Source organism: Rhea pennata, chromosome 16 (genome assembly GCF_028389875.1).
Source record: "Rhea pennata isolate bPtePen1 chromosome 16, bPtePen1.pri, whole genome shotgun sequence".
NCBI classification, from domain to species: domain Eukaryota; kingdom Metazoa; phylum Chordata; class Aves; order Rheiformes; family Rheidae; genus Rhea; species Rhea pennata.
In genome coordinates this window covers 7,349,011-7,366,138 of record NC_084678.1, presented here as the reverse complement: position 1 = coordinate 7,366,138, position 17,128 = coordinate 7,349,011, and the positions used below count along the sequence as shown (strand labels likewise).

General features: G+C 39.7%; 1 protein-coding gene across 2 annotated transcripts in view; it reads left to right on the top strand.

The window, feature by feature from the left end:
• The window catches only part of STK4 (serine/threonine kinase 4), a 46,362-nt gene that overhangs the window by 16,739 nt on the left and 12,495 nt on the right, over positions 1-17,128 (top strand). Inside the window, exons 10-11 of one of the 2 annotated variants that reach the window (XM_062589162.1) lie at positions 5,618-5,775; positions 6,940-7,062. In XM_062589162.1, coding sequence (XP_062445146.1) covers positions 5,618-5,775; positions 6,940-6,963 — 182 coding nt within the window. In that variant the 3' untranslated portion in view covers positions 6,964-7,062. Of the gene's footprint in view, positions 1-5,617; positions 5,776-6,939; positions 7,063-17,128 lie in introns of those variants that run through there. The other variant, XM_062589161.1, reaches the window with a different exon arrangement.

The following is a 17,128-nucleotide window of genomic DNA, read 5'->3' as shown; positions in this document are numbered from 1 at the left end:
GGAAGTTTCAGCTTATGTTGCCATGGGATGAATTAATTAATGATAGAGCACTACTTTCTCGGTTGAATAAGTTGGCATCTCTCTGCTCTGCTGTATAAAATGACTCGGTCCTGTTAATACCGTACAAATTGCATTGTCCAGCTGCTAAAGTTCATCTGTGATTCTCCGAGAAGTAGCCTGAAGCAAATAAATCTACAGTTCCATTTGAAATTTTAATATTAATGATGTGTTGCTTGCGCATACTTGTCATCAGGCACTGTTCTGTGCATCCTAAATCTCAGAGTAGGTTAAGCCTTAGTTATATAACTCAAACTAAAGCAGGCAGAGAGAAGCTTGCTAAGATTGTTGGGGACTGAGCTTGTTACAGGAGAAGTCAGTGAAAGATCTATGCTTATTTAGGCCAACTAAATGAAGGGTGAGTGTGGACATGAAAACCTGAAATAAATGGGCAAGGAGGCAGGGTAAGTGCTAGAGGGGATAATGGTTTGCATAATGAAAAGCTGAGGCTTGCCCAAGATCAAGTGCATATGCACTTGCTATCAATAAAGTCTGGACTGGGAATTAGGAGGATTATAACTAGCAGAATAGCAAGCCTGTCAACAGCAAGGACAAAAAGAAATGGTTGCTTTACAGTAGGTGTTGATCCCTCTGTGAAAGGGGCTATGTGATCTTGTATGTGATAGCAGGAGACTGAGCGTGTTGTCTCAGGAGATCCTTTCTGGCCTTATGTCAGACAAAAGGCAGTGATAGCTCCACTTTCTTTAAAGCGAACTTCAGTGGTCTTTGATGCCTCTCTGCAGAGCTCAGTTCTGAGCTCCTGCTTGCAGGGATGTGGGTTCCCAAGCTTTGCTGAGGGTCTCGGGGACATTTTCCTAGCATAAATCAGTCGGTTTCAAAATTTTTGGTCTTGTTGCTCCTGACATGCCATTCACAGAAATGCAAGTATTCTGCAAAGAAGAGAACAATTGGCTTTTTAAATATTGCAGCCTCCTATAATCTTGAAAAATATGTTGTGAGTACGAAGTATCTCATTTCTTTAGTTTAATATTGCTAGTATAGCAATTCATCACTTAATGGCTGCTGATTAAATTATGCTCTTTGAAGATGAATGTGCCCCTTATCAAACTGATATGGCTGCAGGTTCTTAATCTGTGATTACTTGCAGTAGTAGTTCAAAACACACTTGCAGTGATGTCTTCCTGGTTGTTCCCAGCCACAACTCTAGCTCCAGTCTATTTTGAAAGACGGGAAGAAATCTCTTTCCACGGCTTCAAGAACACATCTTTTAAGTAACACTGTATTAACGTAACTGACTTGAATAAAGAACACATAAAATGTGTTCCTGAGGTTATGTGCATCTCTCATGAGAAGCTTTGTGACTTTAGAATTCACCCTAGATATTTAATAAGAATTGCTTTGAAAAGGAATGCATAACAAAACAAGGATTTTTCTGCTGCTGTCAAGACTGAGTAGAGAAGAATAATTTTAGAGAAAGCTGGAATTCTAGTTTCTAGTTTTCTAGTAAATCCTTTGCTAGTTTGCTTATGCTGTTTCTCCTTCTCTATTATTCCGCTTTCTCTACAGCATTGCATGGAATACCAGTGTCCTGTTTTCATGGTTATTCATACCTTCTCCGTCATTTCATGTTTGATATAAGTGGTCTGTGTGCCACGATCAGCCAGTAAGACTGATTTCTCTCATTCCCTCAGGTATCCAAACAGGTGACATATTTGGGAGGGAGGACATCCCTGAAAAAAAAAAACTAAAATCACATTGTTTTCATCTTGGTACACTCCTTAAAACTTGCCCCTGCTGTGGCTTAACAGAGGAAAGGATTTAGCATGGTGAGGCCACTGGCTGTTTGCTGATGTTGGCTCGCTGTCTTCCTGAAGTGTCCTGCCTGTATCTGGCAGGCCTGTGGCTTGTCTAGGTTGTTTGGGGTGAAGACTGCCCCACCTGACATGCTACCACATACAGCTGGACTTAGCTTCCTAGTGCTGAAAGGGTAGTCTGTGAATAGTGCAAATAAGAGTGCTGAAATCAGTAATAAACTTAGGACGGTACTCCTTTCTAAAAGTAGTGTATCAAAGTATAAGGGGAGGTTTTTTGCTGACATTTTATTACATTCTCCACCCTTGGATCCACCTTTTTCTGTTTTCATGGAACTGATGTTTTTTGCAGACTTTTCTAAACAAGAATTTATACCAGGCAGTACTTTAGACCTTTTTGTAAAAGGCTTCTGTTCCTTGTGATAAGACAGGCCGAACGGAGAGGAGGGCCTCCGAGCACCTGCGGCTCTGCGCGGATAGCCTGAATCCCTAGTTCTGCAGTCGACTGGACTGGCTCCAGCAGAGCTGTGGTGTTCCATTTGTGTAATTAATACAGCTCTTAAAAAGATGACTGCATACTTAAATGGTAGACCATTAATGGCTCCAGGGAGCTCTCATAGCTCATCCCTATAGGCAACTCTTTAGGTTCCAAAATAAATGCATGGAGAAGCCCTTCTTGTCACCACAGGGTGACCTTCTAATAAAAGGCTTTTCTCTCCCACAGTTGTGATCTCACATTCTGTCAAAGATTTGTATTTTAGTCTAACCCTGTAACACTAGAGAATTAAATGCGTTTTGGCACAAACACATTTAGTGTGGTGTCATCTTTCAGCAGCATCTGATGCTGCAAATAGCAATGGTCGATTTTGTCTTCAGCTGCCTGTTATCAAAATCTTAGATATAGTGATGTGATCCTTGTATTGAATTAATAGCAGATCATCTTTGGAAAGCGGCACTGTTGTAAGTGCCAAGATTGACGAAAAGGAATCCAGTCCGAGCTCGTGTAACATCTTTCAGTCTCCAGGAGCATTTTTGTCAGTCTTGCTGCATGCACACCCTGAGTGAGATCACGAGCAATTACAATTTCAGTTATCCTAGAACAGTATTCTGGATAGAATACCCTTCATTTCTCCCTTCGTTTTTTTTTGTCAGTTGGTAAATCTGTATTTTAATCCGTTTTTGAAAAATTATTGAATAAACAAAGATGTGACATTAGATGTTGACCTGCAGAAATATACTAAAATTGGTGACAGTTATTCAGCGTAGATTATCGTATGCATCTGAAGGGACTGCGATGACTTGAAGGTTAGTGGTGTCCGACCTGGCCTATGAATCACAGGGCAACTTAGGCTGGAAGGGGCCTGCGGAGGCCGGGGTCCAGGCCTGTCCAAGGCAGGCCAAGTTTGAAGCTAGGTCAGGTTGCTGAGGGCCTTGTGCGGTTGCTGTAGGTCCTGCTTCCGTTGCATAACCGTCCTCGTTGTGAAAACTTTGTTCCTTGCGTTCAGTTGAAATTTCCTTGCTGCAATTCGTGCCCGTCGCCTCCCCTCCTTCCGCTGTGCGCGCCGGTCCGAGGAGCCGCGCTGCTCTGTCTCCTCCGCAGCTGCGTGCCCTCGCAGCCTTCTCCGTGCCACGTGAGCCCAGCGCCCCCGCGCTCTCCTCGGACGTCGCGCGCTCCAGCCCCGTGAATGTCCGGGCAGCCTTTTGCTGCATTTGCTCCAGCTTTACAGCCTCTCGTGTTGATGGGGCTAAAAATCGGGCACCGTATCCCAAATGCAGCCTCACGGTTATAAACACCAGCGCTTCCTTTGCTACGCTTTTGGCCTATTTCTGTTCCATTTCTTTGTGAAAGCAGAAATTGATTGAGTAAAGCTTATTTCTGAATGTGCCTTGTCTTGATGCTGTGAAGCTGCAACAGGTTATTTAGTAGATGTGACTGGTTGTCTTTATAAATACGGCAGCCATGGTAGAATAGGAGACATGGAGAAACGAGGATGATTACTTTTAAGTGACCTTCTGAATTAGTCTCTGGTATGAGTGAGTGGTCTTGGAGAAAATGGGTAATCCATTATCACTTGAGTGAAATACTTTTAAATGCTCCTGGCCAAACAGTTATTTTCAAATCATATAGTGCAGGCTTTCTTCAGATATGGTGGGGTTTCTTTTCCTTGAATTTTTTGAGACTGAGGCTAGCTCACAATAAGCTGTGTGTAGATTAGTATATGTAGACATGAATTCATCTCCTTTTACAAAATTTCTTTTAAACACCTCTGTTGTTGGCCATAACACTTTAGCTTACCTCCTGCTTCAGTCTGGACTGCAAAGAATGGAAGTGGTATATTTGCTTCATTCTAAATAAATGTTTTATCACTTAGGTGTAATTGGATTGCTATTGTATTTCAGTAATTATTCCCAATAGCAAATCTGTTCTCCACTTTGCAGACATGTTTCCTGACTGACCTTCGTGCAGTCTGTCTGAAGATGTCTTTCTTGATCTAATTCTGTACAGTGATTTCTTTTTTTTGAGAGAGAGAGAGAGAGAGAGAGAGAGAGAGAGAACTACTGCCAGAGGTGGAATAATTTGTCTTTGCTCCTACTGTTGTCATGGTGCAAAGTATAAGCACTTCAGTTCATGCTTGAGCTTGTAGCTACCCCTAGGAAGGCAGTATGATACTGTGCTTTTTTAAGATTGTTCTTGACATTTCAGACCATATAAAACCACACTTCCCTCTGTGTCAAAAACCAAGTATCCTGCCAAGGTATCTTAGACTTTCTGAAAATTTGTTCCAAGTTTAACATGTCTATAGACCAATAACTTCTTAAAGTATCTCACAGTTGACCTGGGAATTCAAACACTTGTCTAATGACCGGAAAGAATCTGCCAGAGTCATTCCAGAGCACTGGATGGCAGTTTTATGTTTAAGAACATTATTCTGTATTTAAGTTTTAATGGGTTTCCAGAGTAACTAATACTTTTGCAAGAGGAAGGCTCTGCTGAACATTTTAAAGTCTTTGTGAGAACTATCTTGCAAATTTAGTACACACTTTGGGATGAGACTGTCTCTGCCTTATGGAGACCTAGCAAACAATTCAAAGGACAGCTTGAGAGAGAGAGAGTGTGTGTGCGCATGTGAGTGTTTTGAGTTGGTTGCCTGCCTGCTTTGACAGTTTAGATCTATTTCAACTGCATGACACTTGACAGTGAACTTATTTCCCTAGTCCAGAACTAGGTATGTATTTGGCTGTTTAAATGCCATTTTCTGTTAATACTAAGACAGCTCTCATGTGAAAATTACTTCCTGGGGAGTGCTAATATCCTCGTGGAAACACCCCCCCACACACTCACTTTCAGGGAATTACGGTTTTTGCATTGACTAAAGCGTAAGTTTTAAGTGCCAATGTAGAAATAAAGCTGTTTAGTTTTGGAAACCTGTGTATTTTGTAATGTATGTAACCTGCCTGGTAGGAAAGAACAGCTCCTCCAGCGGGTAGCAGCTTACCTACATGAAGCTTGGTTACCTGACAGCACGCTTTGGTGGACTGATTGCAGGGGCCAAGGTCTCCAGAATTGCAATCACTTGTGTAGTGAACTTCCAGCTTCCCTTCCCCAGTCTCCTTACTTTGCAGTCAGGAATAGTTTTATATTTGAAAAGCTGCTGCAAAATACTACTTTAGCTGTACTACGTGATATAGTGTGCTAAAAAGATAAAATTACTGTTGAGCATGATGTAAGGCAGTGTGATTAAAAGTGCATTTTTCAAGAATGACTTTTTTTTTAATAATATTTTCAGGGAGGGATGAAACGATGCAGCCAGCCAAACCATCGTTCCTTGAATATTTTGAGCAGAAGGAGAAGGAGAATCAAATCAATAGCTTTGGGAAAAACGTGTCTGGCCAGACAAAAAATTCATCTGACTGGAAAGTACCACAGGATGGAGACTACGAATTTGTAAGTCTATACTTTGGAATTCAATCAATGTGACAATCGTTAAGGGTTTTAGTCAGAGCTGCTTTAAGATTATTTCTTATTTTGACAGACTAATGGAAACCTGAGGAGATTCTAACTGCTAATGCATTCAATAGGGCATTTTGAAAAACTCATTTTCTTTGGTTATTTCTAGGTTATCATAATTAGTTGTTATCTGTATATTTTGCTTGTAAAAATCCTGAGGACATTACAGAGAAGCTTTGTTACTTTATTTCCCTGTTACACGTTTAAAATCAAAACCAGAATTCCAGGTGGCAGTTGGAAAATGCTAATCTTTAAATGTGGAATATTTGACAAAAACAGTGTTACCACCATTGAATTTTCTCTTTTCTTTTTATTTTTTTCCCCCTAGGGCTTCCACACCACAGTTTGTTACTATGTGAATACTGAGCTTTTCTCATGCCTTTTTCAAATCTTCAGTGCAGTCTTTTTATCCAAGGCTCATGTGTTTAGAATTTTCAGGCAGTTTCTGAAGTCAAAAGAGATCACAGGTTCTATGTTTGATTAATTATAAAATTTATGATTTAAGTCTTTTTGTGAAGGAAGAAGACCTCTGACTTGAGTTCAAAACGCCAGAAGATGCAGGCTCAGTTCAACACTTCCCCCTCTGTTGCTTTTTCTGTCAATGATATTTCAGTGCAAGCACTTTTTGCTTTAAGTGCGTTGTATACTGTTATGATGTTTGTTCATGTTGCCCATGATTCAGGTTGTCAAGTTGCATTTGTTAGTTAGTGAGATTGACTCCACCTTAATAAAGCAATGCAGAAAGCAAAATCTTTCTGCTAGTCACGACGTAAGACTGCAGAGGAGATGCTTTGCTCTTAGCTGGGAATAATAGCTGGAGCCTTTCCTTCCACTTGTACAGATTATATTGACTATTATTGTTGCTAAATTTTGTAGTATTTGTTGCTGCATTTCAGAGTCTCCTGTTTAGGAGACTCTTGTAGCCCTTTGCACTATGTTACATTTAGCATTACAATTTAGTCACTGCATAAATATATTTTACTGAAATAGCTACACTATTCCAGTCCCAGTCAGATGCCCAGTTTGTCTTGTTCATCTTGCATGCATGTTGTAAGTTAATTTAATGTTAATTATTGTTTTTCAATGTGTCCTATTTCCCAGGAAAGAGAGGCTGCTTTAGCATGAGAGATCTTCTGTGGTCTGTGGGAGATTGCCTGTGGGGAAATTTGCAGTAACTATACTTCTTTCTAATTGGCTTGCATTAAGCTCAGCTATTACCCTTATTTCCACATGATGAATAAGATGTATCCACCTGGAATACAGAGGGCTGGAAGCACAGGTTACACCCAGTGTGTGGCATACACAGTGCAGGTGACGGAAGGAGAGGTCTGTGCCATTCTAGCAAACAGAACCTACAAGTATTTTTAGACTGCAAAGCGACTGTTTGACATGCATGTGACCTTGTTTACTGATTTCCATTAGTACTGAAGTATTGCCATGTGCATAGATTACCAGTGTGCTGGAAGCAATGAAAGCAAGCAATAATAGCTAGCAATAAATTGAGCTTTGGGTCACCTTCATATTTGTAGAAATTTCACTTCCCAGCCACATATACTTCTTTAGTTCAACCATGGCCTGTCTTGCATGTAAATTTTGTAACAGAGCTGACTTACCACCTGTAGTAGAGCTGACTTACCACCTAGTCACATTCTTTTTTTGTAGCATAGGAAAAATACTAGAAAGCAACTCTAATAAATACACAAGGATATTTATATATCCCTTAACTGAGGGGTTAGTAACAGCAACTTCATGCTGTGTAACCTATTCAAAGACTTTAAACTGGTTATTTTTCTTGTTTTACTAGAAATGGATCAGAGTAAATTTGATGGCTAGCCACAAGTAAGTCATGTTTATTAATGCTTAGTAATTGAAAGCATCAATTCTATAAACTGTATGGAATAAAGAAAACAATATATTCATTAATTATATCAAAGATATCTGTCTTACATTTTAATACAGTTAGAACTTATTTCTACATTGTTAGAATAAATAGGTTTGAGCAGCCCTTGTCTGTAGAGTTTGCAAGATTCCAAGCAGAGATGAAGTTAGATGCTAGGTGAATACTAGTTTTTTCCTAAGCCTTAAGAAACGATGAAAATGCTGTTTGATTTGTGCTATTGCAGAGGAGCTATATACTGGTTACCTGCTATTCTATATTCCTCTCTCTCCTATGTGACCAGTATCTGGAGTCGCCTGTCTTCTCTTCTCCTGCTAAAAAAAGAAGGGGGACAATATTAAATTACAAAAGATTTTTGCTCTTTACCCCTGTGGCAAAATCATTTGACCTTTTCTTGACTAAAATTATTCCTCTGAGGCAGGCAAATAAGAAGCTATTTATATCACAGTGGCAATGTCATGTTAGATAAGGGTATTTTTTTTTCTTTCTTTTTTTCCTTTTTCTCCCTAGCTGTTCTAGGCAAGGTATCAAGTCAGCCCCATCCACTGCAGAGCAGAAAACCCAAAGATCCTGTTATAAAAGGTGGTGAACTCCATTCCTTCAAAATTTGATGCTCTAGCTGTGCTCTGGTTGTGGTCTGAGATAGCATAAACTTGGTGCATTTCCAGCCTTCTAAGTTTGGGGCAGGAGTAATTATTAACTGGTTAGTCAATGCCTGATGGTATTAGCGTTTATTTCCACATGTTTCAGCAAGGATCTCTAAAGATTTAAGCCCTGCTTGATGACATTTTTTTTCTTTCCCCAAGAACATTAAGATTTATTTAACATAAAAAGAATAGCAGATTATCAGCAATAATTCCTGTTATAAGGAGGAATGAAACAAACTTTAATATGAAAATGCTGCAGGGGTAGTGCGCTAATGAGCAGGATGCATTGTATGTAGAATTTGTAATTGCTGTAATCAGATCTCAAAACTTTTGTAGTTGAATTTAATTTTGCCAGTGAACATTAGTCACTTACTATTGCACAGACTTAAATTAATAATGCTTGAAGATTTGTTGAGACAATGTTTTACATTTTATTTTAATCTTTCAGTAATACTGTAGGAAATATTGCAAAATTAATTTTGCTGTATATTACTCTCTTAAACACAAACAAAACCATTGTTTATTGCTATTTTTTTTAAAGCCTTTTGAATTGTTCTGAGCAGGCAGTAGTCTGATATCATTTGTGGCTACAGTGGGATCACTTCCCTCCTTCCCTCTCCCTCCCCTCCCATTCAAGCTATGCTTGAAAGGCCTTCAGTCTGGCCAAACTTTGGATCATCCGGTCATGAATGTTATTTATTATATCACTAATTTTATTGAAAGCCTGTTTTGTTAGCAAATTACCAAGCTCCAACAGTTCATGTTTTATGGTGGCTATTACAATACTGAAAGCTTTCCAGTTCTCTTTCGTGAATGTGGCTTCACTGGGGAAAATGGCTGGCAGTTCATGCTCTCCTGTCAACCTTGGATTTTGCCATCATGATGTAACTTTTGCTGTTTTTCTTTTCTTTTCTTCTTCTTCTTTTTTTTTTAATACCTGTATTGTTGAGCTCGGATTTTGCTGTAACTCTAATTCATAACCTTTTTCTTATCTTTTTCCGTATCTTTCTTAAACTCATCCTACTCAAATATCCTAATAGGTTTTTTGGAGGTAGGTAGAATAGCACCAGAACTCTTTAACAGTCACCAGATTAAGAGTGCTGCATGACATCAAGTCCTTCTGAAGGCTTTGCACCCCAAGCAAGGAGTAAAAGCTGTTTTCTCCAAGGCTGAGGCTGTTATACTATTGGAGGATGTAAGTTAGTTTGACAGCGTATTCCTACCCCTTTTTCAAACCTCCATGGCATGTTGGGTTTGTTTGTTTGTTTTATTTGGTTACAGCACCTGTATAGATTCCTTCCATCCCTGGCCTGTATGAGAGCCTGTCAAGAGTTTAATTGATACAGTCACTTTATGTTGCGTTTAGCTGCTCTTGCTATTGTTGCGCACAGGAAGGAGACTAGGTGATGGATGAATTTTTGAGGGAAGGCATTGCTGTTCACCTGCTGGACCTCAATGGAGAAGTGCAACCATCAGCACTCATTTTCTGCACTGGTAATCTGTGTCCTGCTGCTGCAGCTCTGTGAAGGAAGCTGCTATTTGGAAACAAGATTTATGCCTCCTCTTTTAATAGTATCCTTCTTCCTTTGGGAAGACCTTGATTTGTCAGGTTCTGCTAAGTCTTGGTTAATCAGACCTTTCCTCTTCCTACAATTATCAGAAATCAATAGTTTCATTTTTTTTTTCTTCTCACTCCTTGACTTAAGAGGATCTGCCTTGACAGGCAGACTCACTGAAGCAGAAAAGCTTTGGACCAAAATTTTTTCCTTGCAAAAATAAAAATGATAAACCTACTGTATATCCTTGAGACTGTCAAGGTTTGCAGAAGTAGCAGGTGAAGAGAAGACATGATAAATCCCTCAGCTTCTTGTGGAAGAACTGTGAAAGACAGCTGTTGTAATGACCTCTGCTCACTTGTTCTCTGTGCTTGTCTGCCTTGAATAAACCTGTGCTTCAGATCTTGTTGTTTCTGTGCAGTGACTGCTGTTCTCTGTAGCAGTTCATCTTTAGCTCCCTTTGAGAAGTGTTGGCTATTGATGGAATTTGCTTTGGACAGGAAAGATTGGTGTGATTTTCCACAGTCCTGAAATAGGCTTTATCATTTCTCAGTGCAGTGTTGTCTTCTGTTCCTCTAGCAATAGAAGACTGTCCTGTAAATGAGACTGTTGTGTCTGAAATTTTTGCAGTGCAAAAGTGGGAAAGATGAGCAGATGTTCATCGCTTCTAATGGCGAGAAGAAAAGCAGATGCTGACCAGCACTATTGTCAGGACAGCACAAGCAGAGCCCTAATGCACAAGCAGCAGTTCCTGTCTGCATCTTACCTTCTGCTAGACAGAGGAGAACAGAGGAGGGCAGAGAAGGGCCTTTGCAAAGTCCCAAGAGGTGGAACAAGGCCCAGATTTGAACCCACAGCTCCAAATCTCTTCCTAATAAACAGTTGTCTGGTCCAAGTGCTTAGGCCATGGTTTGCTGTCAGCCTCTGACTGTTCCATGGACTGTGCTCCTTTAGCAATATTTTACTAGTTTTCTAATATAGATTCTTTGCTTTAGGCCTCTTCCTATGATCTTTAGATTTACTTGTTTAGGAATTCTTGCTGTAGATAGTGTTCTTCTTTCTTAGACTGCGCCCTGCTAGCTGCTACTTTGAGCAGGAGGTTGTAGAAGCTGGACAAATCACCAAGCCAGGGGTAGAGAGGAGTGAGCAGTGGAATTACCTCCTTCTTACTTGAATAACAGTGTTTGCTTTATTTTACATTATACTTGTAGAAAAGAAAGATCTAAGCAATACCTGTTGAAAGCTCTGAACTACTGAAGTCGTGTGTCACTATGTGAAGTATGTGAAGAAAAATAAGATTTTCTGTTTATTGAGATGTCTCATTGCACTGCTCAAATCTGTGACAGGCTTTTTATTTATTTATTTATTTTTATTAACACTCGTTTCTGTGCTTTTACTTAGTAATTTGAAACACTAAGCTGGAAACAAAGATACTAAAAAAAAGAAAAACTTCTGGTATCTTTACCAGGAGGGAGGGAAAGTACATTAGTTTAGTGGTGTCTTCAGCATGTTCAGGTGGACAAATGGCTGCTGGTTTGTGGTGAAGTCATGAATGTGAATGCTTTTCCTTCTAGTTTAGAAGAATAGTTAATGCTGTGATAGGAAGTGCTTGAAGTTCTTACAGAGAAGTTTACAGAAAATGCAGTTCTCTCCGAGCAAGCCAGATCACATTCTGGTCACGTTGTATTTTTGGGTCTGGTGACAGATACCAACCTGACAACGCCTGCAGATCAGAGCCCCCTGTTTATGCATTTCAGGCATGGCCCGGGCGCTGGAGATGTGCTGACCACGATGGGTGATGCAGCCTGCGGTGCGGACCCAAGAAGCCGGTCTGGCAGACTGAAGCCCCGTGCTCTGCTCAGCCCTGGTCTGCGTCTGCCACAGTTGCAGGGGGTGCCAAACAGCGCGCAGGGCCACGCTGCGTGCGTCGCCCTGCCGTTGCCCCTGGGCAGCGATACGCTTCCCAGTTAAAAATGGAGATCCCTTAGCGTGATGTATGCCTCTGCGCTCAGGACCGTGGTGGGAAATGACTGGGCGCTGGAACCATCTGTTTCTTTCATTGGAGGTGATTTATAGGGAGGAACTGTTAGAGGGCAAGTGATTTATTGCTTATCAATAACTGTAAACATGCTCTGCTTTACAATGACCAGAGTGTCTAATGTGCTGTATTCGCTCGGTGAAGGTGTCATTAGTCTTGTGAGCAGGGAGTCATCTACCTGTACCTGGAACATTCCCTGTCTTTGGTTTCTCTAAACACTTCTTTGGATAGCATTTATTAGCAATCTAATATTGATGCGTTATGACTTTACTGCCTTTTGTCTGTCCTTCTGCAAGTTCAATTGATTAAAAGCTTGGGAGTATTTCCTTTACATCTGCAGGCTTTGAAGACAAGGGCAGCCTAAATGACTGGCTCTTACTTTGTTGAAATTGGTCTCTGGGCCTTTCTTAGCAGTAAGAAAAAAGCATACTAAGGGTGCATGGGTAAGGCAAATGCTGAAAGGGAAGTTATATTACATGGGTAAGCTGCTGGTGTGTGGTTTTTTTATTTATTTATTTTTTATTTTTTGTAGTTTATCTCTTCATAATGTTTCCAGCCTCTAATGTGATCCTCTGAGTTTCAATTCCTTTGTACTTAACCTCTTTCTCTGAAGCAGTTTGATAAAGGTGTCAGATGCAGGCCCCGACCTAATCTTGATGGTCTTCCTGTCCCTCATCCCAATTACTCAAGTGAATAATCTGAGCCTTTTTACTAAAGCACCAGAAATTATATATGCACTTAGGCAGGAGCCAAAAAAAAAAAAAAAAACTATATTAGAGTGTACATATTTGCAGGTCGTTTAAATGTGTTTCTATTTGACAGTTCTATTGAATTATTATGAAAAAGTTCAATATATTCTTTGTCTTCTCAGAAAGCAATTTTTGTGCAATGAATGAAGATTGGTTATTCCAAAAAAACTTCTTAATACCTATAGATTTGCCTAGAATAAAAGGGGGTGGAGTTTTTTTTTTTTGTTTTTCTTTTTTGAAACAACGCTTAATTTTTTCAAGACTAGACCAAGCACTTTGGGTGAATCTGCAGGGATTTCTCCATCCAAAAATTTTTTCTCTTCATCTATCATGTATTCCCCCTTTCCCCATCAGTGGCTAGAATAAAAATTACTTCTCAGGCACTGATTTCTTCAAACAGTCTTACTCTGATCATAAAGTGAACTTATTTGATAGAGCATTCATCAGTTTTAGAGACAAAGACAGATCTGGGGTGAGTGATAGATGTTCCTATCTAGGTCCTATATAACTTTGGCTGATTCCTAGCTGGGAAACAAGCACACTTTAGATATTTTTTTCATGCTGTGCTGAATCTAAAATGATGGAAAAACATTATCAATGTCAACAACATAACGTTATTAAAAGGACCAGATATATTTTCTGAAAACAGAAGGCAGTCTAGAAGAGACTGCTGGTAACTTCCAGAATTGAAATCATCATACTCTGGTGGTATTTCCTACTAATTGAAGATGATGTTGCAGTAATGTGCATTACCTAGGTGTAATGTGAAGTATGATTTATGAAAAGAGACAGGTTTCTGTTGTATCCTATTCATTGCTTTTAAATGTCACCTGCTTTGATTCATAACACTGTCCCTTAAATGGATTTCCTTTTTTTTTTCCTTCAGCCATCTGCCAAGAGTTTATAAAGTGCTGCTAATTGTTTGTGCTTCTTCTAAGTGTTATCTTTTCAACATGTTTAGTATGTTCTTCCCAGCAAATACACTAGTGACATTTTTATTAAGGAAAAATGGTTCATTTTGTCATCTTATTTTTAAAATGTCTGTATGTTTGATTACAAGCCTTGGAACAGTTTGCTTTTATTGTTTGTTAAGCGGTCTTGAATCTTCTGTAACATTTGTGTGGGGAAGGCACTTTTGGAACCTTACTGCAAACCTCGTCAAATTCATGGCTGCTTCAAACCACTGATCTGATTTATGGCAAGCTCCGTGCACATAGGTTTCATAAACCTTCTTATAGTCCACTTTTAACTTGGGGAGGGGAAAAAAAAACACATTTGGATTTAAAATTTCTCAGGAATATTTGCAATAGAACAAGGTAGTTCAATGACTTTATTCTTACAATATCTGCTGTGGAAGAGAATAGCTTTCTGCTCTTTTTCGTTTTAAAACAGGGTCATTGTTCACCACCTGCTTTCACTTTGGTACGTATATTGATTGCAAAGCACTTACTGCTACAGCTTGCTGTCAAATTCTCATTTTTTGCTATATTTCTGTATATAGCAGGCATTCTGTGACATAAGGCTTTTAAATGAAACTTGCAGTGAGTGGGAAGTAAAGTGAGTTGCTGTTGTTTGTGTGGAATTGCTTAGGTCATAGCCCTTAATGGAAACAGAGGTAATGTAACCCAAAATCAGTGTTATATAAAAGTATTTAGACTTGTAAATCCAACATCTTGGACTATCTTTGAGTCCCCTTTTCTAGCTGCGGTATTGAATCAGCTGAGACAAAGACTGAAAGTTTTGTGGAGGAAACGAGTTGGGACAGAGCAGTATTTCAGCCAGGTCTTTGATTCTGGGGATTTGTTTCACCACTGCTGTATGGTTAAGGTCACGCTGCAACGTGCCTTTTTGCCCTTGGGAGAAGGGGAAGAGGAATTAATAATTGAAGGTGTGAAGCTGGAAACATCTTTTGAGCATGCTGAATTCTTTAGGAAACCTGAGCGAGCCGTGTTATGCCTTGAGATCGGTGTTCCCGAGGCTGGGTGTGTTCTTGGCACAGTCTCTCCCTTAAAGAAGGAACAGTGCTGCTCAAAGGAGAGATACTCGAAATACTTCTAAAATCTTTTTGCGGCTCATCTGTCAGCATCAATGTTTTTAAAGAGTAATGTAGCTTAACAAGACAAGCTTGCCTAGGCTCCTTCTCTCATCTGCAGCAAAAAGGGCTCCTTTTGGGGACTCTCTGCATCAGAAGCCTAATATAGCTGCTCTGGATTGCTTCTTGGAGGACTGCATCTCTGGACCGTAAAAGAAACCCTGGGGATGAATGCTAGATTTAGCCTCTCTGAATGCTTTCCAATGGCCAGGGCCAAATACCTGTATCATGGAGGAGCAAAGTTATCTCAGCTCACACTGCTGGACCTGCCTTTTCTGTACTGCTACAAGACCTACAGAAAAATCCAAATGTTGCTTATTCCCAGGGTTCTTCGGTGTGTGTAATTACCGGATCTCTCCGTAATTTCACCAGAGGACCCAAATCCCTTCTTGCTTTGTGCCTTGCTATAGTGCAGTTAAATGGAAGGGTCATTGCAAATAGATGCCCAAGTAATAATCAACACCTGAGAAAACCTTGCATAACCAGGCATGCAGGTTAATGTGATGTGGATTTTGTAGAGATGGTTCACCAGGGGACAGTATTGAAAAAATGTTCATCTTGGATATTAAAGATAGGCTCTTGTTTTAACCAAGGCAGCCTGTTCTGTGTTCGTGCAGCTATTTGTTTTTAAAATGCCCTTGAAATGTATGTACTCAGTCTTTCCTCACAGAGTGTTGATTTCGCAATATTGCTTACATTTCAATTGCCAGATCTTGTTTGCTTTCCTTTAGTGTAAAGGAAGGGAGGCAGAACAGTGTCAGGCTGGTGTTTTGTGACCAGTCTCCCTTTTTGGGTACACAAGGCAGTGGAGTGGTGTGGTATCCCTGGGGAGAGAGAAGAGGGGGAAAAAAAGAGGGGAAAAAGCCTTTAAGCAGCTCTCCTGAAGTAGGAAATAAAGTAGGAAACTGAGACTTAACCTTTCTTCAACAACTGTTTTAAATTTAATATTCTTAAGTGATAAGACAGCTTTAAACAGCTCAGCCTATAAGGACTATATACGATGGATAATTTAGCCTTAAACCTTCGAAGATAAGGCTGAGACTGCTTGTCTGAAGTCTTCATTGTGCATTACAGTTTTAAGTGTGTGAAGTCTTCAGCTAGGTGCTAATATAGTAACTTAATATGCTGCATTTTACTAAGACAGATGGATTATTTCTGGAAAAGTGGAGAATTTCAGCCTGGCAGTACATAGCGCTGTTTGCCTTGTTCTTTGTCTTAACATTTTTCAGTGTTTTTCTGACTTCCAGTGGCAGACATCTCTCTCCCTGGTGTTAACAAGGGCTGTATTTCCTTACTGATTTAGTGCTAATAGAATACTAATTGATTACCGCTTCAGTTAGGTTTATCTTTCAGTAACAGTACCCTGAAGGATTTGAGCAATACTGCACCAAAGGAGCAACTCTTACTTTAGGTATTTTTTAGTTAAACTGTTAAATGAGAGCTGGAGTAGAATATTTCCTTTATGTAATCTTGATTTAGTGGAACTTCCTTCTCTTGCCCTTCTCTTTTCTATATATATTTTTCTTATGTGGGTGAAAAAACGAATTGTCCCTGCCCCTTAGCACTGAGTACAGAGGTGGCCCATGGCAGCAGGAGCTGGAAGTGGGGGCCAAGCTGCAGACCAAAAGAGCAGTGACTGTTCCGGGTTAGTGGTCACAAGAATTGTCCCTAGAGTTTGAATCTTTTGGGATAAGTGATCTTCAATAAATAAATTGTTAATAATCACGTGAACAGGAGGGGAGATGGAAGGGCAGGTCTCATTAGGAAAGAAATTCCATTACAGACCCAAGTACCCTTCCGATGAAAACTTTGTTAAACCTCTCGATTTCTAGTAATTTTTTTTTGATTTAAAGGAGTCAGCATTTTCTGACAAGTTGCTTTTTCTTAAAAAAAAAAAAAAAAAAAAAAAAACAAGAAAAAGAAAAGAAAAAAGAAAGAAAAAAAGCTTGGCAAGCTGTGTACTTCACAGTTAATTTGTACAGGTGGCAGGATCTTCAGAGCCCAGTAAAATGTTTTATTTTAGTATGTCCAGAGATATTTCGGTGCTCTTACTTAAGAAAATTAAAGCATAATCATTTAGAGAAGAAAATTCTGCTATGTGGGTTGCTTGTTTACCCCCCCCCATCCAACTTCTAGCAAGCAAATACCAGAGAAACAAAACTTTTTTTTTTTTTTTTTTTTTTTTTTTTTTTTTTTTTGACTTGTCCAGACAGGCTGACCTTTAGTGTGGTTGCTAATTCAGTTACAGAAAAAAAGCAGTGAAATAACTTGTCTTTGTGGTTACAGTATTAGTCAGCCACTTTTTTAAGGT